General features: G+C 43.7%; 1 protein-coding gene across 3 annotated transcripts in view; it reads left to right on the forward strand.

The window, feature by feature from the left end:
• Window positions 1-25,980, forward strand: part of SYN3 (synapsin III) — a 337,312-nt gene that overhangs the window by 158,767 nt on the left and 152,565 nt on the right. For all 3 annotated transcript variants that reach the window (XM_040438056.1, XM_040438067.1, XM_040438061.1), the window contains exons 5-6: window positions 11,888-12,044; window positions 23,176-23,265. In XM_040438056.1, coding sequence (XP_040293990.1) covers window positions 11,888-12,044; window positions 23,176-23,265 — 247 coding nt within the window. The remainder of the gene's footprint in view (window positions 1-11,887; window positions 12,045-23,175; window positions 23,266-25,980) is intronic.

Raw genomic sequence — 25,980 nt, forward strand, 5'->3', positions numbered from 1 at the left:
TAAAACATAACAATTCTGCAGCCTTCAGAGCTAAAATCTCCCAGCATAACCTGATTGCATGATCTGCATTCTAAAAAGTGTTGGCCCTGTGCAGTCACCTCATATAGAAAAAGCGAAGTGGCTCTGTATTATAGGCGCTCAGGTAAACTATTAGGGGAGTGTATGATAGCAAGCTTGCTGACTGTTTCCCATAACAACCAGCAGAATTGTGAATGTAGCTCTATAGTATAAGGCGGCCACTTTCACATTTCCGTGTCCATTTGACATCCATGGAAAATCCGTCCGTGTTTTATACGTGAAGAATCTGTGTTTGGTCTGTGTGTCAGTTTTTTTGCCTCCGTGTGTCTCCTGTATTTCATGGACACTGCTCAGCTGAACATTAATTTCCAGAGCATCTCCAACCAGTGGTCCGTGAAAAACCTACCAACAGATCAGGGATGCCATAGACTTCCATAGGTATGTGTAATCTGCATTTTTCCGTGATTTTCCAAATGACTGAAAACCACTGATGTGTGAACACATTAAATCAATGGATCCGTGTGCATCCCTGAAGAACACAACTATCAATGAGGGCTAATACAGGCTGTGACTCAGGATCAGTACAGGATAAGTAATGTATATACACTGTGACTTCTCCAGCAGAATAGTGAGTACAGCTCTGGAGTATAATACAGGATGTGACTAAAGATCAGTACAGGATAAGTAATGGAATATATGTACACAGTGATTCTACCAGCAGAATAGTGAGTGCAGCCCTGGAGTATAATACAGGATGTAACTTGGGATCAGTACAGGATGAGTAATGTATGTACACAGTAACTCTACCAGCAGAATAGTGAGTGCAGCTCTGGAGTATAATACAGGATGTAACTCAGGATCAGTACAGGATAAGTAATGTATGTACACGGTGACTTCTCCAGCAGAATAGTGAGCGCAGCTCTGGAGTATAATACAGGATGTAACTTGGGATCAGTACAGGATGAGTAATGTATGTACACAGTGACTCCACCAGCAGAATAGTGAGTGCAGCTCTGGAGTATAATACAGGCTGCGACTCAGGGTCAGTACAGGATAAGTAATGTATGCACACAGTGACTTCTCCAGCAGAATAGTGAGTGCAGCTCTGGAGTATAATACAGGATGTAACTCATGATAAGTAAAGGCTAATTAATGCATGTAATGCATGACCTGAATTCCACCTATATACTGAATTTACTCCCCTCTTAATAATACAGGTTGGTACATTCTATTTAGCTGTTTCCTAAGTATTTGTTTCTAGAAAAGCTAGGAGATTTCAGCTCTGAAGCCTGCAGAATTGTTACTATAGCTCATATGTATATAATAGAGGCTGTAACTCAGGATCAGTACAGGATAAGTATGTATATACACAGTGATTCCACCAGCAGAATAGTGAGTGCAGCTCTGGAGTATAATACATGATGTAACTCAGGATCAGTACAGAATAAGTAATGTATGTACACAGTGACTCCACCAGTAGAATAGTGAGTGCAGCTTTGGAGTATAATACAGGATGTAACTCTGGATCAGTACAGGAAAAGTAATATATGTATGTACACAGTAGTGGCCACTTACGAAGTGTGCTCCGCAATTTTTTTGGCGAAAAAAATCATAAGCCCAAGTCATAAGTCTAATTTTTGTTGAGCATTGCATTTTTATGCTGTCCTCGCCACTTAGAAGTGGCGAGGGCCTGGTGGGGGGTCCAGCCATCGCCCCATCTACTTTATTAACGTTTACATCTGGAAGCAGACATAAAAGTTGACCAAAACCTACTCCAGTCAGAAGAGGGGATGCTACACAATGGTAGACATGCCCATGCCCCAACTTTTTTGAGATACGTTGCTGCCATCATGTTCTAATTGATTTTTTCTTCATGAAATGGTAAAATGTCTCACTTTCTAAATCTGATTTCTGTTCTATCATTACATTTACAAATGCATTTGGTTATTTACATTTTATGCACCATCCTAACTTTTTTTGGAGGTTATAAAAGTTAATAAAGACATTTTCAAATAATCCTGCATTCGCTGCCTGTGATGTCGACAGGTAGAGAGTCTCCTTAACCCCTTAAAGACTTATGATGTACCGGTACGGCATGTTTCCCGAGTCCTTAAGGACCCATGACGTACCGGTACGTCATAACTTTAAAACTAAATTGCGGCGCGGCAGGGGTTAATAGGAACAGGATGTCCGCTGTAATCATTCAGCGGGCATCCTGTCACAAAACCGGGTGGTGGGGGGTCCTGTGACCTCCCGTGTCGGCAATCGCCACAAACCGCAAGTCAATTCAGACCTGCGGTTTGCGGCTTTACCTGCGGTTTGCAGCGGCGTGTGGCAGTGCCATCGGGTCCCCATGCGGCTGTAGGGGGGACCCGATGGCATGGAAGGCAGCGCGATGCCTAAGGAAGGCATCGCGCTGCCTTCTGGTGACGAGCCTGTGAGATCCAGCCCCCTGGATCTCACAGGCCGGAAGCTGTATGAGTAATACACACAGTATTACTCATACAGCCAATGCATTCCAATACAGAAGTATTGGAATGCATTGTAAAGGATTAGACCCCCCCAAAAGTTGAAGTCCCAAGGTGGGACAAAAAATAAAGTGAAAAAAAAAAGTTTAAAAAAAATTACTTTTTCCCCCCAAAAATTCAAAGTTTCAAGTAAAAATAAACAAAAACGTCATTTTCCCCAAATAAAGTTATAAAAAATTGGTAAAAAAATAGGGGGGAAAAAAAAGTAAACATATTAGGTATCGCCGCGTCCGTATCGACCGGCTCTATAAAAATATCACATGACCTAACCCCTCAGATGAACACCATAAAAAATAAAAACTGTGCTAAATAAACAATTTTTTGTCACCTTACATCACAAAAAGTGTAATAGCAAGCGATCAAAAAGTCACACGCACCCCAAAATAGTGCCAATAAAACAGTCATCTCATCCCGCAAAAATCATACCCTACCCAAGGTAATCGCCTAAAAACTGAAAACATTATGGCTCTCAGACTATGGAAACACTAAAACATGATTTTTTTTTGTTTCAAAAAAGAAATAATTGTGTAAAACTTACCTAAAATGTATACTTTTTTTTATTTATGTATCGCCGCATCCGTGACAACCTGGTGTATATAAATATCACATGATCTAACCTGTCAGATGAATGTTGTAAATAACAAAAAATAAAAACGGTGCCAAAACAGCTATTTCTTGTTACCTTGCCTCACAAAAAGTATAATATAGAGCAACCAAAAATCATATGTACCCTAAACTAGTACCAACAATACTGCCACCCTATCCCGTAGTTTCTAAAATGGGGTCAATTTTTTGGAGTTTCTACTCTAGGGGTGCATCAGGGGGGCTTCAAATGGGACATGGTGTCAAAAAAAACAGTCCAGCAAAACCTGCCTTCCAAAAACCGTATGGCATTCCTTTCCTTCTGCGCCCTGCCGTGTGCCCGTACAGCAGTTTACGACCACATATGGGGTGTTTCTGTAAACTACAGAATCAGGGCCATAAATATTGAGTTTGGTTTGGCTGTTAACCCTTGCTTTGTAACTGGAAAAAAAATATTAAAATGGAAAATCTTCCAAAAAAGTGCAATTTTGAAATTGTATCTCTATTTTCCATTAATTCTTGTGGAACACCTAAAGGGTTAACAACGTTTGTAAAATCAGTTTTGAATACCTTGAGGGGTGTAGTTTATAGAATGGGGTCATTTTTGGGTGGTTTCTATTATGTAAGCCTCGCAAAGTGACTTCAGATCTGAACTGGTCCATAAAAATTGGGTTTTTGAAAATTTCTGAAAAATTTCAAGATTTGCTTCTAAACTTCTAAGCCTTGTAACATCCCCAAAAAATAAAATATCATTCCTAAAATGATCCAAACATGAAGTAGACATATGGGGAATGTAAAGTAATAACTATTTTTGGAGGTATTACTATGTATTATAGAAGTAGAGAAATTGAAACTTGGAAATTTGCAATTTTTACATTCTTTTTGGTAAATTTGGTATTTTTTTATAAATAAAAATGAATTTTTTTGACTTCATTTTACCAGTGTCATGAAGTACAATATGTGACGAAAAAACTATCTCAGAATGGCCTGGATAAGTCAAAGCGTTTTAAAGTTATCAGCACTTAAAGGGACACTGGTCAGATTTGCAAAAAATGGCCTGGTCCTTAAAGAGGACCTTTCACTAGTTTAAAAACCAAAAACTAACTATATCAGTGGGCAGAGCGGCGCCCAGGGGTCCCCCTGCACTTACTAGTATGTCTGACCGTCGCTCCGTTCGCCCGGTATAGGCTCCGGTGTCTACAGCTCCCTCTTTTGTACGGGGTGGAGTTTTTGTATTAGGGTTGTCCCTTGCTGCAGCGCTGGCCAATCGTAGCGCACAGCTCATAGCCTGGGAGTCCCAGCGCTGCAGCAAGGGACAACCCTAATACAAAAACTCCGCCCAGTACAACAGAGGGAGCTGTAGACACCGGAGCCTATACCGGGCGAACGAAGCGGCGCCCAGACATACTAGTAAGTGCAGGGGGACCCCTGGGCGCCGCTCTGCCCACTGATATAGTTAGTTTTTCGTTTTTAAACTAGTGAAAGGTCCTCTTTAAGGTGAAATAGGGCTGAGTCCTTAAGGGGTTAATGCAGCCAATGAAAACTTTACCAATAATAAAATGTTCACCCTCAAAACTGGCGTGGCTTTTTTGCAGCAGACTGGGTGTTGTCTTTGCTGTCAGCCTCCCTCCCGAGCCCCAGTCTTACCTTATGCGCATGGAATTTTTTGTTGTAAACTATTACTTTTATTACCATAGTAAAAAAGAAAATTGCTCTATTATCTTGCCTTCCGCTGTCTTCCTCCAAAAAATGTTTCATTACATAAGATTTTTTTCTCTCACTGGATTTAAGGCACATTCAGTAGTTTGATGAGCAAATGCATCAATCAGTATGATATTTAAAGGGTTTTAAAGAAAAACTGAGATCCCAGTAGGAAATGAGACATTTTATGAAGAGAATGTCCACCCTAAATATAAGAGCTTGAGTCACTCAGCTCTTCACAGGCCCTGAAAAGCCTATAAATCTGCAAATGCAAGTTTCCATTACATCTCCCATTCTTCCTATCCTTCTGCTCTGCCTGTGTAAATTGTGTTAAAGGGGTTGTCTGAGTTCTGTAAAAAAAATTTTAAGCACTGTAAATATGATGGACTGCAGTATACACATAACCTAAGCAAATTTTAGGCCAAAAATTATGCTTTCTCATTTCCCTCGTTCTGTTCTGGCCCTTTGTTGACATGCAGTTGCAGAGCTGTGGGGGGGGGGGGGGGGGGGGGGTAACAACGATCTCTGAGTTTTTCCACATGAATATTTGTCTCCCCCTGCTATGTAAAGAGAGTGAAGTGTTTTCTGGTCCACAAATCGTGGATCTGCAAAATTGGATGCCATTCATGTACATCCTGCACTTTTCAGGGGTCCCATTGTAAAAATGCCTATTGTCCACAAAACTGAGAATTTGCGGCGCGGATGACAAAATAAATGGGTCCGCATTCAATCGGCAAAAAATGTGGATCGGATGCGTATGGAAATGGTCGTGTGCATGAGACCTAAACCGGGAAGCTCTGGCTCAAAACCTCCATTAGGCCTTGTTCACCTTTCCGTTTTTCACTGATGTGTGCTGTCCACAGCATTTACCACGGACAGCACAAGTGTTTGTTCACACACCGGTATTTTTTTACCCGACCCTCGGAGATGTGCACTACTTTGGTCTGTGATGCGGACCAATCACATTGAAGTCTATGGGTCCGTGAAAATCACAGACACAACACGGATGGCATCCATTTTTCACTGATCACTGAAATTCCTTTTCAGCTTAGCAGTGCTCATGGAATACGGATGACACACGGACATCTTCACGGATGAAACACAGACTGATTGATTTTTATTTTTTTTTACGGACACGGAAATGTGAACGAGGCCTAAGTCCTTGAGTTGAATGAGCTTCGATGTGGGTTGTCGTCCTTTTCCAGAGTCCTGAACCCCGCCTGATCATAGAGTAGTACGGGAGCTGAAGGTATAACGCATGAATTTGGGATTGCTTGATGACAATGACTGTGGCCGTTTTGGATAGCACCCATCTTTCCCAGGAACAGATACAACTCCTGGAAATAATTTTTAAGGGAAATTTGTTTGATTGACTTATAGGGGCACCCGGGAGTGAGGGGTCTATGGTACATTCCAGATGCTATAAAACTCTGTATCAGCTCAGCCTTGGTATTTCCTTCAGGAAATGTCAAATTCCTCAGTGTACCACTTCCTGCACGTCTCCTCCACCTGCTGTTCATAATGTCTCAGAATGGGAGGGGAGCGGGGTCAGATTGGTGACCCATAAAGAGACCTTTCCATGTAATGATTGTATTTAGCTCAGGTGTTGCCCTTTAAATGGCGTCGTTCCATTGATCACTGCCAGATTACAACTAAATCACGTACTTCTCTGCTCCAGACGTCTTCCTCCGCCCAAAGTAAACTCAGGTTATGTCCAAGGTCAACATCCTGATGTGGTAGAGGAGCTCCTTAAAGGAAGTGTGTATATTATATACAGTTGCAAGAAAAAGTATGTGAACCCTTTGGAATGATATGGATTTCTGCACAAATTGGTCATTAAATGTGATCTGATCTTCATCTAAGTCACAACAATAGACAATCACAGTCTGCTTAAACTAATAACACACAAAGAATTAAATGTTTCCATGTTTTTATTGAACACACCATGTAAACATTCACAGTGCAGGTGGAAAAAGTATGTGAACCCCTAGACCAGTGATGTCGAACCTTTTAGAGACCGAGTGCCCAAACTGCAACCCAAAACCCACTTATTTATCGTAAAGTGCCAACACGGCAATTTAACCTGAATACTATAGTTCAATATAGCATATATTCCATGTACTTTATCATTTAGCTATTAAAGCCTGCCTACATTCAGTGCCCTGCCTGTGCTGTTCATAGTGCGCCCTGAGCTGATGAATGGCAGGAATTGTCTAAGGCATATTGGTACACCATAGACTTTTTTCACAGTGCGGGTGCCCACAGAGAGGGCTCTGAGTGAAGCCTCTGGCACCCGTGCCATAGGTTCGCCATCACTGCCCTAGACTAATGACATCTCCAAGAGCTAATTGGAGTGAGGTGTCAGCCAACTGGAGTCCAATCAATGAGATGAGATTGGAGGTGTTGGTTACAGCTGCCCTGCCCTATAAAAAACACACACCATTTCTGGGTTTGCTTTTCACAAGAAGCATTGCCTGATGTGAATGATGCCTCGCACAAAAGAGCTCTCAGAAGACCTACGATTAAGAATTGTTGACTGGCATAAAGCTGGAAAGGCTTATAAAAGTATCTCCAAAAGCCTTGCTGTCCATCAGTCTACGGTAAGACAAATTGTCTATAAATGGAGAAAGTTCAGCACTGCTGCTACTCTCCCTAGGAGTGGCCGTCCTGTAAAGATGACTGCAAGAGCACAGCGCAGACTGCTCAATGAGGTGAAGAAGAATCCTAGAGTGTCAGCTAAAGACTTACAAAAGTATCTGGCATATGCTAACATCCCTGTTAGCGAATCTACAATATGTAAAATAGTAAACAAGAATGGATTTCATGGGAGGATACCACAGAGGAAGCCACTGCTGTCCACAAAAAACATTGCTGCACATTTACAGTTTGCACAAGAGCACCTGGATGTTCCACAGCAGTACTGGCAAAATATTCTGTGGACAGATGAAACCAAAGTTGAGTTGTTTGGAAGAAACACACAACACTATGTGTGGAGAAAAAGAGGCACAGCACACCAACATCAAAACCTCATCCCAACTGTGAAGTATGGTGGTGGGGGCATCATGGTTTGGGGCTGATTTGCTGCATCAGGGCCTGGACGGTTTGCTGTCATCGAAGGAAAAATGAATTCCCAAGTTCATCAAGACATTTTGCAAGGAGAACTTAAGGCCACCAGCTGAAGCTCAACAGAAGATGGGTGTTGCGACAAGACAACGACCCAAAGCATAGAAGTAAATCAACAACAGAATGGCTTAGGCTACTTTCACACTAGCGTTCGGGTGTCCGCTCGTGCGCACCGTTTGAAGGGGCTCACGAGCGGCCCCGAACGCATCCGTCTGGCCCCAATGCATTCTCAGTGGAGGCGGATCCACTGAGAATGCATCCGCCTGCCAGCGTTCAGCCTCCGCTCCGCTCAGTGAGCGGACACCTGAACGCTGCTTGCAGCGTTCGGGTGTCCGCCTGGCCGTGCGGAGGCGAGCGGATCCGTCCAGACTTACAATGTAAGTCAATGGGGACGGATCCGCTTGAAGATGACACAATATGGCTCAATCTTCAAGCGGATCCGTTCCCCATTGACTTTCAATGTAAAGTCTGAACGGATCCGCTCAGACAACTTTCACACTTAGAAAATTTTCCAAGTTTTAATGCAGACGCATCCGTTCTGAACGGATGCGAACGTCTGCATTATCGGAGCGGATCCGTCTGATGAAACATCAGACGGATCCGCTCCGAACGCTAGTGTGAAAGTAGCCTTAAACAGAAGAAAATACGCCTTCTGGAGTGGCCCAGTCAGAGTCCTGACCTCAACCCGATTGAGATGCTGTGGCATGACCTCAAGAGAGCGATTCACACCAGACATCCCAAGAATATTGCTGAACTGAAACAGTTCTGTAAAGAGGAATGGTCAAGAATTACTCCTGACCGTTGTGCACGTCTGATCTGCAACTACAGGAAACGTTTGGTTGAAGTTATTGCTGCCAAAAGAGGTTCAACCAGTTATTAAATCCAAGGGTTCACATACTTTTTCCACCTGCACTGTGAATGTTTACATGGTGTGTTCAATAAAAACATGTGGTAACATTTAATTCTTTGTGATTGTCTATTGTTGTGACTTAGATGAAAATCAGATCACATATTATGACCAATTTGTGCAGAAATCCATATCATTCCAAAGGGTTCACATACTTTTTCTTGCAACTGTAGGAGGATGCACAGGTCTGATGTATGCAGCTCTTCTGTTAAGCCTCCTGCACACGACAGTATTTTTTCACGGTCCGCAAAACGGGGTTCCGTTGGTCCGTGATCCGTGACCTTTTTTTTCGTCCATGGGTCTTCCTTGATTTTTGGAGGATCCATGGACATGAAAAAAAAGTCGTTTTGGTGTCCGCCTGGCCGTGCGGAGCCAAACGGATCCGTCCTGACTTACAATGCAAGTCAATGGGGACGGATCCGTTTGACGTTGACACAATATGGTGCAATTGCAAACGGATCCGTCCCCCATTGACTTTCAATGTAAAGTCAGGAGTTAATATACCATAGGATCTGAGTTTTCTCCAATCCGATGGTATATTTTAACTTGAAGCCTCCCCATCAACATGGGAACGCCTCTATGTTAGAATATACCATCGGATTTGAGTTAGATCATGAAACTCATATCCGACAGTATATTCTAGCACAGAGGCGTTCCCATGGTGATGGGGACGCTTCAAGTTAGAATATCCTACGAACTGTGTACATGACTGCCCCCTGCTGCCTGGCAGCACCTGATCTCTTACAGGGGGCTGTGATCAGCACAATTAACCCCTCATGTGCCACACCTGAAGGGGTTAATTGTGCTTATCATAGCCCCCTGTAAGAGATCAGGGGCTGCCAGGCAGCAGGGGGCATACCCCCCTCCCTCCCCAGTTTGAATATCATTGGTGGCCAGTGTGCGGCCCCCCCCGGCACCCCCTCCCTCTATTGTATTATCATTGGTGGCCAGTGTGCGCCCCCCCCGGCCCCTCCTCCCTCCCTCTATTGTATTATCATTGGTGGCCAGTGTGCGGCCCCCGACCGGCCCCCCCTCCCTCTATTGTATTATCATTGGTGGTCATTGTGCGGCCCCCCTCCCTCCCTCTATTGTATTATCATTGGTGGCCAGTGTGCGCCCCCCACCGGCCCCCCTCTATTGTTTTAATATCATTGGTGGCCAGTGTGCGCCCCCCCGGCCCCCCCTCTATTGTTTGGTGGCCAGTGTGCAGCCTCCCCTCTCCCCCCCCCCGATCATCGGTGGCAGCGGAGAGTTCCGATCGGAGTCCCAGTTTAATCGCTTGGGCTCCGATCGGTAAACATGGCAACCAGGACACTACTGTAGTCCTGGTTGCCATGGTTACTTAGCAATATTAGAAGCATCATACTTACCTGCTGCGCTGTCTGTGACCGGCCGGGAGCTCCTCCTACTGGTAAGTGACAGGTCTGTGCGGCGCATTGCTTAATGATCTGTCACTTACCAGTAGGAGGAGCTCCCGGCCGGTCACAGACAGCGCAGCAGGTAAGTATGATGCTTCTAATATTGCTAAGTAACCGGCCAGGAGCTCCTCCTACTGGTAAGTGACAGGTCTGTGCGGCGCATTGCTTAATGATCTGTCACTTACCAGTAGGAGGAGCTCCCGGCCGGTCACAGACAGCGCAGCAGGTAAGTATGATGCTTCTAATATTGCTAAGTAACCATGGCAACCAGGACTACAGTAGTGTCCTGGTTGCCATGGTTACCGATCGGAGCCCCAGCGATTAAACTGGGACTCCGATCGGAACTCTCCGCTGCCACCGATGATCGGGGGGGGGGAGAGGGGAGGCTGCACACTGGCCACCAATGATATTAAAACAATAGAGGGGGGGCGGGGGGGGGGGGCGCACACTGGCCACCAATGATAATACAATAGAGGAAGGGAGGGGGGGCCGGGGGGGCCGCACTGGCCACCAATGAAATTAATACAATAGAGGGAGGGAGGGGGGGCCGGGGGGGCCGCACTGGCCACCAATGAAATTAAAACTGGGAGGGAGGGGGGTCTGCCCCCTCCTGCCTGGCAGCCCCTGATCTCTTATAGGGGGCTATGATATGCACAATTAACCCCTCAGGTGCAGCACCTGAGGGGTTAATTGTGCGGATCACAGCCCCCTGTAAGAGATCGGGTGCTGCCAGGCAGCAGGGGGCAGTCATGTACACAGTTCGTAGTATATTCTAACTAGAAGCGTCCCCATCACTATGGGAACGCCTCTGTGTTAGAATATACTGTCGGGGACTCAGCTCTGAAAAAGCTTTTATGCAGACGGATCTTCGGATCCGTCTGTATGAAAGTAACCTACGGCCACGGATCACGGACGCGGATGCCAATCTTGTGTGCATCCGTGTTCTTTCACGGACCCATTGACTTGAATGGGTCCGTAAACCGTTGTCCGTCAAAAAAATAGGACCGGTCATATTTTTTGGACGGACAGGAAACAGGGATCACGGATGCGGCTGCAAAACGGTGCATTTTCTGATTTTTCCACGGACCCATTGAAAGTCAATGGGTCCGCGAAAAAAAAAACGGAAAACGCCACAACGGCCACGGGTGCACACAACGGTCGTGTGCAGGAGGCCTAAAGGGAAACACTACAGCATTTCATTGGGATCACTGGAATACCTGCAGGATGTATGACAAATGTGTGCCGCCTGTTCCTTGTATTGGGGACTGCAAACTGTGCTCCCTAATGCACGGGCACCGTCGGTGTGGCTGGCGCAGACCTATTCAACTTGAATGGGCCCTGGTCTGCCCGCACCGTAAAAAAATAGAACAGTGCCGAGGCACGGACAGAAAACCCAGGAAAGCACTCCAAGTCAATGGGTCCTCATCTGTGATGTGGTGCACTAACGGCCAGTGCCCGCATATTGTGGACCTGGTGTTTGCCCGGTCAGCACATGTTTGTGTGCTTGAGCCCTCACTCAGCAGCAGCTATACTGAGGAAACTTAAACCGACATATGACAGTACGGGTATTGTATATGAAGTCCTGATCCAATTTCATTGTTTTCTTCCAGATCTTTCAAGCCAGACTTTGTTCTGATCCGACAGCACGCATACAGCATGACGCCTGGAGAGGATTTCCGCAGCCTGATCATGGGGTTACAGTATGGTGGGGTCCCATGTGTCAACTCTCTCTACTCCATCTACAACTTCTGCAGCAAGCCCTGGGTGGTGAGTCTTTAGCATTTAGATTGTGGCTAATAGTGCTTTCAGTTCAGATTGTCCTCATCTGGGACATTGATGGGATATTGCTTGGATATGCCATCAGTCCGATAGGACAGGCCCCGAAGAGAAGGGAGAGCATCCGGTCCTGTGCGCCGACCCTCTGTTCCCTACTTCCGAAGCAATGAGTGGACGGGAGGCTGTGAAGGCTCTGTGTGCTCTTCTTCACTTTAGTGCCCCCCGAGATGTAGGACCCACACCTATCTTACATTGATGATATATCCTAGTGACAAAACCATCCCTTTAAAAATGCCCCCTCTGTCTGGTAGATTACAGACATTACAGAGTAAGGCTTCGTGCACACGGCAATATCCGGCACCGGCCATGTGCTCCCCGCATCACGGATGCGGACCCGTTCACTTGAATGGGTCCGCAATCTGAAGCTGCAGTGCAGAACAGAGGCACGCGGTTTTAGTCCGCAAAAAAATTGAACTTGTTCTATTTTTTTTGCGGGGTGGACGGATCACAGATCCATTGCGGCAGCCGGACGGATGGTGCCCGTTAATAGGGGACCGCAAACTGCAGAACAGAACGGTCGAACAACGGCCGTGTGCAAGAGTCATAAGGCAAGGGCTACACGGCAACATTGGTCGCGCGACAGCTGTCGCAGCCAGGATCTCTGAGTAGTGGTGATCCCATAGAAATGAATGGGATCGCCACAACAGTTGCAAGAAATCCAGCCACGTTGGATTGGAGATCCTGGCCGGGACTGCTGTCGCCGTGTAGCCCTAGCCTAACACTTGACTGCTGGAATAGACTACACATGGTCTGTGACTATGGAGATGCATAGATCTACATAGGCGTTGTATCCATAAAATGGTATTCTTTACATTCATACAATAGGCTACCTGCATACTACGCGTGTTTTTTCTGCGTGGGTCCTTGTGCGGAAAAAAATGCAGCGTACCAGTAGCAGCAAAGTGTATGAGATTAGAGAAATCTCATGTACACTGTTTTTTTCTTCCATATGGAAATTGACCTGCCACGTGGATTTTGAAATCCGCAGTATGTCAGTTCTTTTGTGCGGATTTCACCCCTTTCCAATGCAAGGGTGCAGCAAAATGGCATCAAATCCACACCAAAAAAATGCAAGTAACACATACGGGTGGCACTCAGATATCTGATAATTGTATGGCTGCACAATATAATAAAAAATATATATTTATTTACATATATGAATACAAATATAAATGTAAAAATAGTTGATCAACTATAAGCAAGAAACATCAATATCATGTAGATATACACAAAATAGAAGTAAAAATTAAATTAATAAAATAGCAGTCCAAAAATCCAGTAGCTTATGTGGTATAATTTGATATCCAGCCACATATAGTTCTTGTCAAATTTGATCTTTATGCTATTTTGTAGTGCTGGGTTATTACCATATAGTCAGTTTCAGACTAGCGCAGTGTCAGTTATATTTCTATTACTAGTGATCACTATGGGCTCTGGATGGTATGTTGCTAATCCTCTGGTGACTGTCGCAGAGCAGTCGAAGCTGCGCCAGGCTCATAAGGGGCAATGTAGTTGGTTCAATAGCAGTTATACCTCTTGGATATAATCACTATACCCATGCGGCAGGAGAGAATCTGCAAAGGTCTAAATTTATTGAAGAGAGAAATTATGAACATTAAAACATAAGAAATGAAAACAGAATAGACCAACAGGTTCTATTCCAATGGAGACTCAAACCACAAGAACAGTACCCACTAAATCACGGGAAGATAATGGGATGAATATGGACAGAAACACTGATCAATACAATGTGTCAACATTTAATAGATTTGAAACCCTATCTACACCTCATTTTTTCGATCATACTTCACCTCACCATTGAGCAAGGATGAGACACACTCACTCACCAACTCCAGTGAGAAGATACACGAAAACTCAGGAACAAACAGACAATTACAATTTAAGACAGCGTCATCACAACCAGACAATCAACACAAGGAGGAGGACATCACCAATCATCACAGGTCACCCAACAACTTAGAGATAATCACACCAATCAGGACACGGACATAAAACACGGAGGGGGGGGGTGACACAAGACACCACTCACATCACCGATACAGGACACGCCCATGATAGATAATTCAGTAGTCAATCTAAGTCACGTAGAATTAACCTCCGCACAGGTATCACTACTTAATAAAGGATTGAAATTTTCACCAACTACATCACTGGATAAGTTCACAACATATATAGGGATTGAAAAATGTATTAGGAAAATGGGTCTAAAGAAATATTCTATAAAAAATCCAATAACAATGGCGAATTCTGATCCCTCCACATAGGAACATACTGATTTAAAAATAAAATCTAAAAAATATCCCACTGATGAAAGGACTACTAAAATACTGTGACAGGGGATATGAAGAAGGTATTTTGTTGGAACGCGAGCATAGATATATAGTGGAGACACCAAAAAGATTACCTGTATTCTATTGCATTCCTAAAATCCATAAAGATCACGAGAACCCGCCTGGAAGGCCGATCACATCAGGCATTGGTTCAATTTCTTCGAAACTGTCACAGTATATTGACAAATTACCACAACCGACAGTGAGACGAATACCATCATATATCAAAGACACAACGGATATCATAGCCACACTGGAAAAATTACACTATAAGGAACATTGGATTTTAGGCACTATGGACGTCAGTTCCTTATATACAATTATTGAACATAAACAGGGGATAGAGGCAGTATGTAGTTCTTTACATGAGGATCAAATTAGTTTTGTGTTAGAGGGGATTAATTGCATTCTTACTCATAATTATTTTGCGTTCGGTTCAGAATTTTATTTACAGGAAAGAGGGACGGCCATGGGCACCAGATTTGCCCCCAGCTATGCTAATCTTTTTATGGCCCAATGGGAAGAGGATGATATTCGACCAAGGTTGGGGTCAAGTCTGGTGCTATGGCGTCGCTTCATAGATGATATCATTTTTATCTGGCAAGATGGAGAGAGGAAGATCTAAATACCTTTTTACAGCACATTAATATTAACGACAGAAATGTATCTTTTGTTACCAAGACAAGTAAATCACAAATAGAATTTGTGCAACAATTGCTAAATTACTGCTTTTCCAAAGAAAACAATAGAAGTAAGATCAACTCGAAATTCATTTCATTTTAAAATCATAGATGGGCTCACCTGTGACTCAACAGACGTTCTATATCGGTTACAGTGCCCATGCTCCAAACAATATGTAGGCAGAACAAAAAGACCATTTAAGAAGAGGGTAGCTGAGCACATGGCGAACATCAAGAAAGGCCTCCAATCACATTCTGTATCTAAACATAATAGTGACCCCTCCACACTTACCTTTGTAGCTCTTGAAAAAATTCAAAGATCTTCGAGGGGCGGTAATCATATAGCCCATATGTCTAGAACTGAATCAAAAAGGATCTTCGAGTTCGACACTTTAATTCCAGCAGATCTCAACTCAGAGATGGAATTGTTCGGGTTTCTGTAGGTTCGGGCTGGGTGCCAATCTGGGACGGGGCATTGAGGTCCGGCTGTATACCAGCACCTCGATTTCCCCCTCCCGGGTAGGCTTCTAGCCCCCAATCAACCTTGACAACCATTTCATCTGTTTCAGAGAGAAGGATACAAGAATACATGGACTATAAGTATCAAGTGCACATAATAGAAATATATAAAAACAAGTGAAATAAAAACAAGGAAAATAGACACAATGAAAAATAAATCCATAAAAATACAAAAAACAAAGGATAAAAAAAAATAGAAAATCGCCATCTAATATTACATAATTGTCTAAAAAATACTTACCAATACCCTATTTATCATCATTAGTACACTGTGTATGTAGGCATATTAATAAATACCTTCTGCAATATATATATATATATATATATATATATATATATACTTCTTATATATAAAAAACTGGTCCCATACATAAAAATCGCAGTAAAAATGCACTGTTTATAATAATGCGTTTTTTCTGGAAACATAGAAGGATTGGCCCCTATTCTCAGGACAAAGGGGTGTACTTTTTATTTCACATTTCATATTTTTTTATTTTTATGATCTACAACAGTGCAGGTTGCAAACATTATATTGATATGATTGATTATATTCTCAACCTGTATTTCTATATCCTTTTTGTATTGTATATTGCAACCATTGCTTTTTATATATTGATATAGAAAGTAACATCCAGTCCAGGTTTTATCTGTATTTTGAAATCTGGTAAGACACTTCCCCCTTAATCACAGCCAGCTATTTAAAATGGAGATATGGATCTATTCACTGCAGGGGCCACTGATGAAGGAACATGTAGTCCCGAAACGCGTCTGGTGATAATTTGTGTGTAGTGAATAGACTTTGATCGCGATCTCTATTGATATCCCAATATTGCGAATGCTCGGTGTTTCTGAAAATTCACTACATTTGTTCTCCGAGCCGATTGCATTCCGCTACCTGAGCACCACAGCTTGACCACGTGCGACGCCACTTACCGAGTCAGCGTGCAATTGGGGACTGTGATATGACCTAATGAAACCAGCCTCCACATGAACATCTAACATTTGCCGGCTATAGAAGAAGGTGTTATATCCAGCTGATCCATCCATTTATCAGCGAGACCGTCACACAGCTATCTTCTGATAACTTACCACTTCATGACTATATCGCTTGCTGCTGCTCTGTTATAGTGTACTGGACCGGCTATTCACCTTACGGCTACAGCGAGGAGTCGCATGGGTATAGTGATTATATCCAAGAGGTATAACTGCTATTGAACCAACTATATTGCACCTTATGAGCCTGGCGCAGCTTTGATTGCTCTGCTCCAGTCACCAGAGGATTAGTGATGAGAGGCAGGGGCAATATTCGAATTCGTGATATTTCGCGAATATTTGGGCGAATATTCGCAAATTCGAGAATTTGTTATCTCCAGTCATTATTTTCTTGATTGCGGAAACCGGCGATTGAAAAATTTGCAATAAAAATTCACTATCAACACTACTCCTAAAGTCAATAATATTGCAGCCTTCTCATTGCAGCCTTCTAATAAAAAAAAATCCTGAATATTCAAAATTACGAATATATATCGGGAATTCCCGAAGTGCCGATATTTGCGATAAAAATTCGCAATTCGTATATTCATGATCAACACTACAGAGGATTAGCAACATACTATCCAGAGCCCATAGTGATCACTAGTAATAGAAATATAACTGACACTGCGCTAGTCTGAAACTGACTATATGGTAATCACCCAGCACTACAAAATACCATAAAGATCAAATTTGACAAGAACTATATGTGGCTGGATATCAAATTATCAGATATCTGAGTGCCACCCGAACAGTGTCGATTCTCGTTTCCAAATCAATCATACGGTGGGTGTGCCGTAGGGGTTGTGCACCGTTCCATTGCTACTCTAAGTGGGTGGAGCCGCTGGTTTTCTTGTATATTTTATTAAGTAACACATACGGTTTTCTGTGAAGATATGGTGCAGAAACGCAAAGAAATCCACATGGAAATTCATGCAGAATTTCTGCAAGACATCCCGCACCTGCGTACAGATGGCGCTTTCAGACGATTGATGTTCACATCGGTTTGCTGTCTGAATGTAGAAGGAACAGCACACAGACTGAACACTGACCCATTCTCCTCATTGGGCCAATTCACATCAGATTGGCATGGGCGTGCTCTAGTTAGGTCCGAGTTTCTCAGTAGATTCCGCCATTTAAGTCTGGTGCTGTAAGCACTGATGAAGGTGTCCAGTGGATCAGGAATCCAATAGGTGGAGCATGTTACTTGCTCTGCTAATCGGAGCAGTGGTGCAGGCAGGAAATTGTCAGAGCTGAATGTCCGGCCTTGTCAATGTAGCGGCAGGTGGGCTCTTCTTCACCTGCAGGAATAGCTCCCGACAAGTGGAGAGGCCCTACTGATTAGACAATTTGTTAGAATTGATTTGCTCACTTCTACTCCAGAGCTGCGCTCACTATTCTACTGGTAGAGTCAATGGGGGAGATTTATCAAACTGGTGTAAAGTGCAACTGGCTTAGTTTCCCATAGCAACCAATAAGATTCTGCCTTTCACTTTCCAAAGTAGCTCTACAAAATGAAAAATGGGATCTGATTGGTTGCTTTGGGCAACTAAGACAGTTGTACTTTACACCAGTATGGATAAATGTACCCTAATGTGTATATACATTGCATTATTTATCCTGTACTGATCCTGAGTTACATCCTGTATTATACCGCAGAGCTGCACTCACTATTCTGCTGGTGGAGTCACTGTGTACATACATTTCTTATCCTGTACTGATCCTAAGTTGCATCCTGTATTATACTCCAGAGCTGTATTCACAATTCTGCTGGTGGAGTCAATGTGTACATACATTACTTCATTACCTATCCTGCACTCATCCTGAGTTACATCCTGTATTATACTCCAGAGCTGTACTCACTATTCTGCTGGTGGAGTCACTGTGTACACACATTACTTATCCTGTTCTGATCCTGAGTTACATCCTGTATTATACTCCAGAGCTGTACTCACAATTTTGCTGCTGGAGTCACTGTGTACATACATTTCTTATCCTGCACTGTTCCTAAGTTACAGCCTCTATTATATACTTAAGAGCTATAGTAACAATTCTGCAGGCTTCGGAGCTGAAATCTCCTAGAAACAGAGAGGCTGTGAACGGGTGAGCTCTTAGCACCTGTTCACATTATGCAGTGCTGGACGGTGGCCGTCGCTGCTTTTGTGCTGTGCTGGTGGAGTGATGGGGCCCAGGGCCTAGGTGGCTTTGCTGCACAGTGGGGCCGCTGTGTGGCTGCTAGGTCCCGTTGCCTGCTGGAGCGGCGTGGAGGCTCGATGGTCGCCGCACGGTACCGTGCCAAAGTTAGAGTAGGTTCCCACTTGAATGAGGCGACCTTGTCGTGGTAAGTGGGCCTACGCTCTTTGATCAAACTGTATACTAATGCCTCCTAATAGTGCACAGCAACATATTGATAATAGTGCTTTACCGCCACATCATGCTGTATTGTTTAACAGTGTTATATCAAAAGCATAGGAATGAGGATGTGCGATTTAGATTTTCTTCTATATGGTAATTTTCTAGAAACAAATGCTGTTAAATTAGGAAACGGCTAAATAGAATGCACCAACCTGTATTATTGGGAGGGGATCAAAGTCAGTATATAGGTTGAATTCAGGTCAGAAAAGATGGGCCTTGTGACACCAGATGACAGGGACTAGGAAATCAGACTCCTGGAGGAGGCGCAGGACTGATCCCTGATGCAGAATGTGGATAACACAGAACAAATCCAGTTTCCCAGTCTAAACAAGCTCTTGTTTTTCTTCCTCCTGTCACGCTCCCGTCTCTCTGGGATGATGGCAGCCATGTTTTCTCTTTGCCCGCTTGCCAAGAATAATGATCCAGGTTTGTGCCCTGTGTTTTTTGGTAAGATGAGACTAACAGTGGACAGGAACATGTCACAATGATTAGTGGCAGCTTCATGCAGAGGTAGCAGAGCCGAGACCGTCATCTAGCAAAACAAGTGGTTATATCATAATATGTTATCTGTAGCTTTACATGGGAATGCAGGCAAACCTGCCCTAATAACTTAACACGGGTGTGCACACAATGAGTTAAATGGCATATTTAACTAAACGCAGCAATGCTGAATTACCCACTGAATATTTTTTACTCTCAGTGCTGTGCAAAAACTCTACCTCCCAACCGTCCTGGAACTGGCTGGCAGTCCCAGATTTCATGGCTGGGGCGCCTGAAGTGTCCCGAGTTCAACGATATCTAAATCTTGTGTCCTGTCCTTTTAAGATTCGGTTGAGCGGCTGCGACAACTAATGTTAGCACTTGAGGTTCACAAGGATAGCGCTCCCTTTTCTACAGCATACAGATATGGCTGACCTGGTACATGTGCGCTTGGCAGCTGAAGACATCTGTGTTGGTCCTATGTTCATATGTGCCCACAATGCTGAGAAAAATGAAGTTTTATTATATGCAAATGAGTGTCTAGGAGCAACGGGGGCGTTGCCGTTACACCTAGAGGGTCTGCTCTCTCTGCAACTGCCACACCCTCTACATTTTGATTGACAGGGTGAGGCAGTATAAATGCAGAGGGCGCGGCAGTTGCAGAGAGAGCAGAGCCTCTAGGTGTAATGGCAACGCCCCCGTTGCTCTTAGATGCTCATTTGCATATAATAAAACTGAATTTTTCTTAGCAATGTAGGCACATATGATCATAGGACCAACACAGATGTCTTCAGCTGCCAAGTGCACATACAACAGGTCAGCCAGTACAAAACTGCTGACAGATGCCCTTTAACTACACAGGAAATCTTAGACATCTCTGCAAGTGTAAATACATTATGGCAGCCTAATTAGGAACAATATTTGTCACTGAGTAATAGAATTTTGAAGACGCTGGGTACAAATATTTGGTTCCCAGACTATTTTTTATACCCACGCTGGGCCTCAATTCATTCAAATGAACTACATTGGGATATGTTAGATATAGATCGCCATGAAAACAACAGAGGCTTCACTCATTAATCAGAAGGAAGCCTGGTCAATACATAGGGCAGATCTGGGCTCTGTCATGTGCCGATTCCCAGCGCTGTCAGTGCATGGAGGAATCAGACAGATAATGAAAGCAGTTATGGGGTCATATACAAGTACACCAACCATAAAGCCTGATATATAGTGATATGAAGCATGCTGGTGTAACCTGGGCATCTTCTGTATATAATTATATATGTACAGCTGGTATAAGTTATATATCTTCCTGTATATCGTTATATAGACCATGCTGGTATAACCTGGGCATCTTCTGTATATAATTATATATGTACAGCTGGTATAAGTTATATATCTTCCTGTATATGGTTATATAGACCATGCTGGTATAACCTGGGTATCTTCTGTATATAATTATATATGTACATCTGGTATAAGTTACACATCTTCTTATATATAGTGATATGGACCATGCTGGTATAACCTGGGCATCTTCTGTATATAATTATATATGTACAGCTGGCATAAGTTATACATCTCCTTGTATACAGTCATATGGAGCATGCTGGTATAACCTGGGTATCTTATGTATATAATTATATATGTACAGCTGGTATAAGTTATACATCTTCTTGTATATAGTGATATGGACCAAGCTGGTATAACCTGGGCATCTTCTGTATATAATTATATATGTACAACTGGTATATGTTATACATCTTCTTGTATATATTGATATGGACCATGCTGGTATAACCTGGACTTCTCCTGTATATAATTATATATGTACAGCTGGTATAAGTTATATATCTTCCTGTATATAGTGTTATGGAGCATGCTGGTATAACCGGGGTATCTTCTGTATATAATTATATATGTACAGCTGGTATAAGTTATACATCTTCTTGTCTATAGTGATATGGACCATGCTGGTATACCCTGGACATCTTCTGTATATAATTATATATTTACAGCTGGTATAAGTTATACATCTTCTTGTTTATAGTGATATGGACCATGCTGGTATAACCTGGGCATCTCCTGTATATAATTGCTCTATAACATGCTGCCTGCAGATTACCGTATTTTCCGGCGTATAAGACGACTTTCTAAAACTAGAAATTATTTTCAAAAGTCGGGGGTCGTCTTATACGCCGGGTATACTCAGATCCGATGGTATATTCTAACCCCCAGGCGTCCCCATGGTGACGGGGATGCTTGCCTGGGGGTTAGAATATACAGGATCCCGCCGCTTTACAGGAGTACATTTATAAACTGTAATCGGTAACTTTAATCATCGCTCATCTGTTTACTAGGATACCTTTACTAGGATACGGTAACTTTAACTTTAATCATCGCTCATCTGTTTACTAGGATACCTTACTCTCAGCTCTGGTAATAGCAGGCAGTGCGGGCGGCGCTCACTCACTGATGTCACGTGCCTGCTTCTCGCACTAGGCGGCGCGTGACGTCAGTGAGTGAGCGCCGCCCGCACTGCCTGCTGTTACCGGAGCTGAGAGTAAGGCATCCTAGTAAACAGATGAGCGATGATTAAAGTTAAAGTTACCGATTACAGTTTATAAATGTACTCCTGTGAGCGTCGGGGAGGGGGATCTGTGGATGGCACTGTTTAGGGGAGGGGGATCTGTGGATGGCACTGTTTAGGGGAAGGGAATCTGTGGATGGCACTGTTTAGGGGAAGGGAATCTGTGGATGGCACTGTTTAGGGTAAGGGAATCTGTGGATGGCACTGTTTAGGGGAAGGGAATCTGTGGATGGCACTGTTTAGGGGGGGGGATCTGTGGATGGCACTGTTTAGGGGAGGGGGATCTGTGGATGGCACTGTTTAGGGGAGGGGGAGCTGTGGATGGCACTGTTTAGTTGAGGGGAATCTGTGGATGGCACTGTTTAGGGGAGGGGAATCTGTGGATAGCACTGTTTAGGGAGGGGATCTGTGGATGGTGCTGTTTAGGGGAGGGGGATCTGTGGATGGCACTGTTTAGGGGAGGGGGATCTGTGGATGGCACTGTCATGGGGTGGATCTGTGGATGACACATATAGCCTAAGAAGCTATATAGTGTCATCCATAGATCCCCCCCCCCCCCCCATAGCAGTGTCATCCACTGATCCCCCTCCCAATAACAGTGCCATCCACAGATCCCAGTCAGTTCCCTGGACTGGCGAAGATCGTCTTGAAGACAGCGAGGGCTGGGCATTCAGGGGTAGTCTTATACGGCGAGTATAGCCCAAAATCTTTATTTTAAATGGAAAAGTTGGGGGTCGTCTTATACGCCCGGTCGTCTTATACGCCGGAAAATACGGTACTTTGCATGTAAACTCTTCTCTTTAAACTCTTAGACCAGTGGTCCCCAACCAATGGCTCAGGAGACACATGTGGCTCGCGACCCCCTGCTGTGTGGCTCGCCATGGGAGTTCTGAGTTATGGCTATATATGTACTGGCAATTGAAAGCTTCTTATATAGTAACCTAGGGCCTCTGCACATTGTGACTTGAATTCTCATACTATCATTGTCTTTCCAGTTTTCACAGCTCATAAAGATCTTCCAGAGACTGGGTGCCGAGAAGTTCCCCTTGATCGAGCAGTCCTTCTTCCCAAACCACAAACAGATGGTGAGTAACGCTGGTTTCCCATATGGCTGTAGAACGAGACGGGTGATGTCTCTGGGTGCAGCCAGGAGATGACTGTGGCAGATGATGGTTCTGATATGCATGCTTGATATCATCATCTGCTGGAAAGCTGTACTTTTGTGTTGTCGCCGGTGCCGAGGAGCATAACAAATTGTCCTTCAAAGTCACTGTGTTGCAGATACAAGATGTCAGTGATAAAATTGTTTAATTAGGAAATAATTTACTGTTAATCCACATGGTTGGTTACATGAACCCAGGCGTCAGTTATACCATGTCTACTGTGTTCCTGTAGGAGTATAAATATGATTCATAGACTGGTGATGGTGATGATATTCCTGAAGCTGGTAAAGGCCACTGGTCAGCAGATGCCAGCAATTTTATTGGGATCTGAAGATGACAGACTCTCAGTGCTTTATCCACATGTGTGTTTTTTCATGTCAAGTAATATTGCGTCTCTCAATATAAATGCCGCCAGAGATGATCAGAGGTCACTGAACTCTGTGCTCCACCATCCTTATGAGTATTCCCTGTGTGCAGCCTCTTTGTAAGACCAGCTGATTGTCCACCAAACTTCTTCTGTCCTCAATGTCTGGGAAAGGAACAACTCCCTAGCACCAACCAGCGTCAGCCATTTTAGCTCTTGTGGTGCAGTCTTATGTCATCCGGTCACCTTCCTCCTCCTGACAGTCAAATCACAGTTAGACAATGCTCTTGTCATCCATCCCTCTCTTTGTGTAGAGACTATACAGTACAATAAACTCCACCATTCTGCACTACACCTAGTCTTGCATATGGATCCCTGTACATCGCTGCTTGAAAACAGTCCTGAGAGAGTGGTACAGCCCCTGAAAATTGGGACCGTCCAGCTTTATCCTCAAGAGTTGGGAGGTATGAGAAAGAGAGAAACTTAGAGTGTTTCTCACCAGAGACAGTCTCTTAAATTTGACGAGTCCAAATCCCGAGACCCTTGGGAAATGGCTAATCTTGCTCTGTCTCAAATAGACGGTCCTGAGCAGGAAACCTCCTGTATGATGTCCATGTGGACATGTCTTGTTTAATGGTTGCATTTTACTTGTTTTGGGCTGAAAATCTTTTTTTTTTTTTTTTTCATTTTGTCTTCATTAAAAAAACTTCAGCAGTTTTTGTCCTAAAGTGTTAAAGGGGTTTTCCAGGCTTTTAATAAAAATATTTCCAGGTGTGTACCTTCTCGTCATACATCTGATCGGCGGGGGTGCTGGGTGTTCTGATATTGATGTCCTCAGGATAAGTCAGCAATATTAAAAGTCTGGAAAAACCCTTTAAGTTTCAGTTGTGCAAACTGACTTTCTGATTTACACCGAGCCATGTCATGTTTCTGTTTTGACAGCTATGTGAAGCCCTTATCTGTAAATTTCTGACAGCTCATAATAATCACTCATTACTGCTAAATTCTTAGCAAACTTATAAGAATATGGCTTAAATGAGGGTTTATGAGCTGTCAGGAGTTCAGAGATAAGGGCTGTACATGGCCATTGGAACAGGAACCTGATGGGACTCACTGTAAAACTGAAACTAAGATAATCCTCAGCTAAAACTTTACCCTGTAGGACAAACACTGCTGAAAATGTTTAATTAAGACCAATTTTAAAAATTATTTGTAGCCCAAAATGAGTAAAATGCAATCATAAAAAAAATGTCCCTGAAAGTGTTTCTAGGTCTTAGGAGTGAAAACATTTTAAAGGGGTTTTTCGGTAATGTTCATTTTTAAGCAAGTGCCTGCAGCCTGCCCCCCTGAAATAGAAGATTCTTAGTCAACTGCTCCACATCTCTTTTGTCCTCTGCTGCATCCATCTTCTGGTTCCTGCACTGTTTGCATCCGGGAGTGCAAGGGTATGGTCACATGCACCGCTCAACCAATGACTGGCTTCAGGAGTGGTGGGCTGCTTGTGTCCACATGACCGCTAAAGCCAGTCATTGGCTGGAGCGGATCATGTGCCCAAGCCCTTTCAGTGCCGGATGCAAACCGTACAGGAACCGGAAGATGGAGAAAGCGGAGACAGTGAAGAGGAGGAGCAGAGAGGCGTGGAGCATTTAAGTATGAATCTTCTATTTCAGAAGGATGGCTGCGGGGTCTTGCCAATTTCTGCCTCTTGAAATGTGCTTTAATCCTTTGTGCAGCCCCCTCCCTTAGAGTCCATTCACATGTCCGCAAAACACTGACACCGGCCATGTGCATTCCGGATTTTTCGGACCGCACATGGCCGGCACTTTAATAGAAATGCCTTTTTCTTGTCCGTGTCTGCGGACAAGAATAGGACATGTTTTATTTTTTGCGGAACGGAAGTGCGGATGCGGAGCGGAAGTGCGGATGCGGACAGCACATCTTTTCTGTCCCCATTGAAAATTAATGGGTCCGGATCCGTTGCGGAACGGATCCGGATCCATTTTGCGGATGTGTGAATGGACCCTAATTAAAACTGCTCCTCTTTAGTCTATTTGGTGGTTTGGTTGCTTGCAGGTATCTATCCCTCTCTAATGGATATCAGCTCAGCATGCACTGACTTCCTGGTGAGCTTGTGTTTCTACACATATATGCCAATCTGAACAAGCAGAGTTGTAGTAAAAAGCATGGTGGAGGATAGAATAGCAGAACTGTCATGATACATGTCTAAGGATATCAGATTTCACAATTTCTGCAGACTAAGGTGGAAATACACT

The sequence above is a fragment of the Bufo bufo genome, chromosome 1, assembly GCF_905171765.1.
Source record: "Bufo bufo chromosome 1, aBufBuf1.1, whole genome shotgun sequence".
NCBI classification, from domain to species: domain Eukaryota; kingdom Metazoa; phylum Chordata; class Amphibia; order Anura; family Bufonidae; genus Bufo; species Bufo bufo.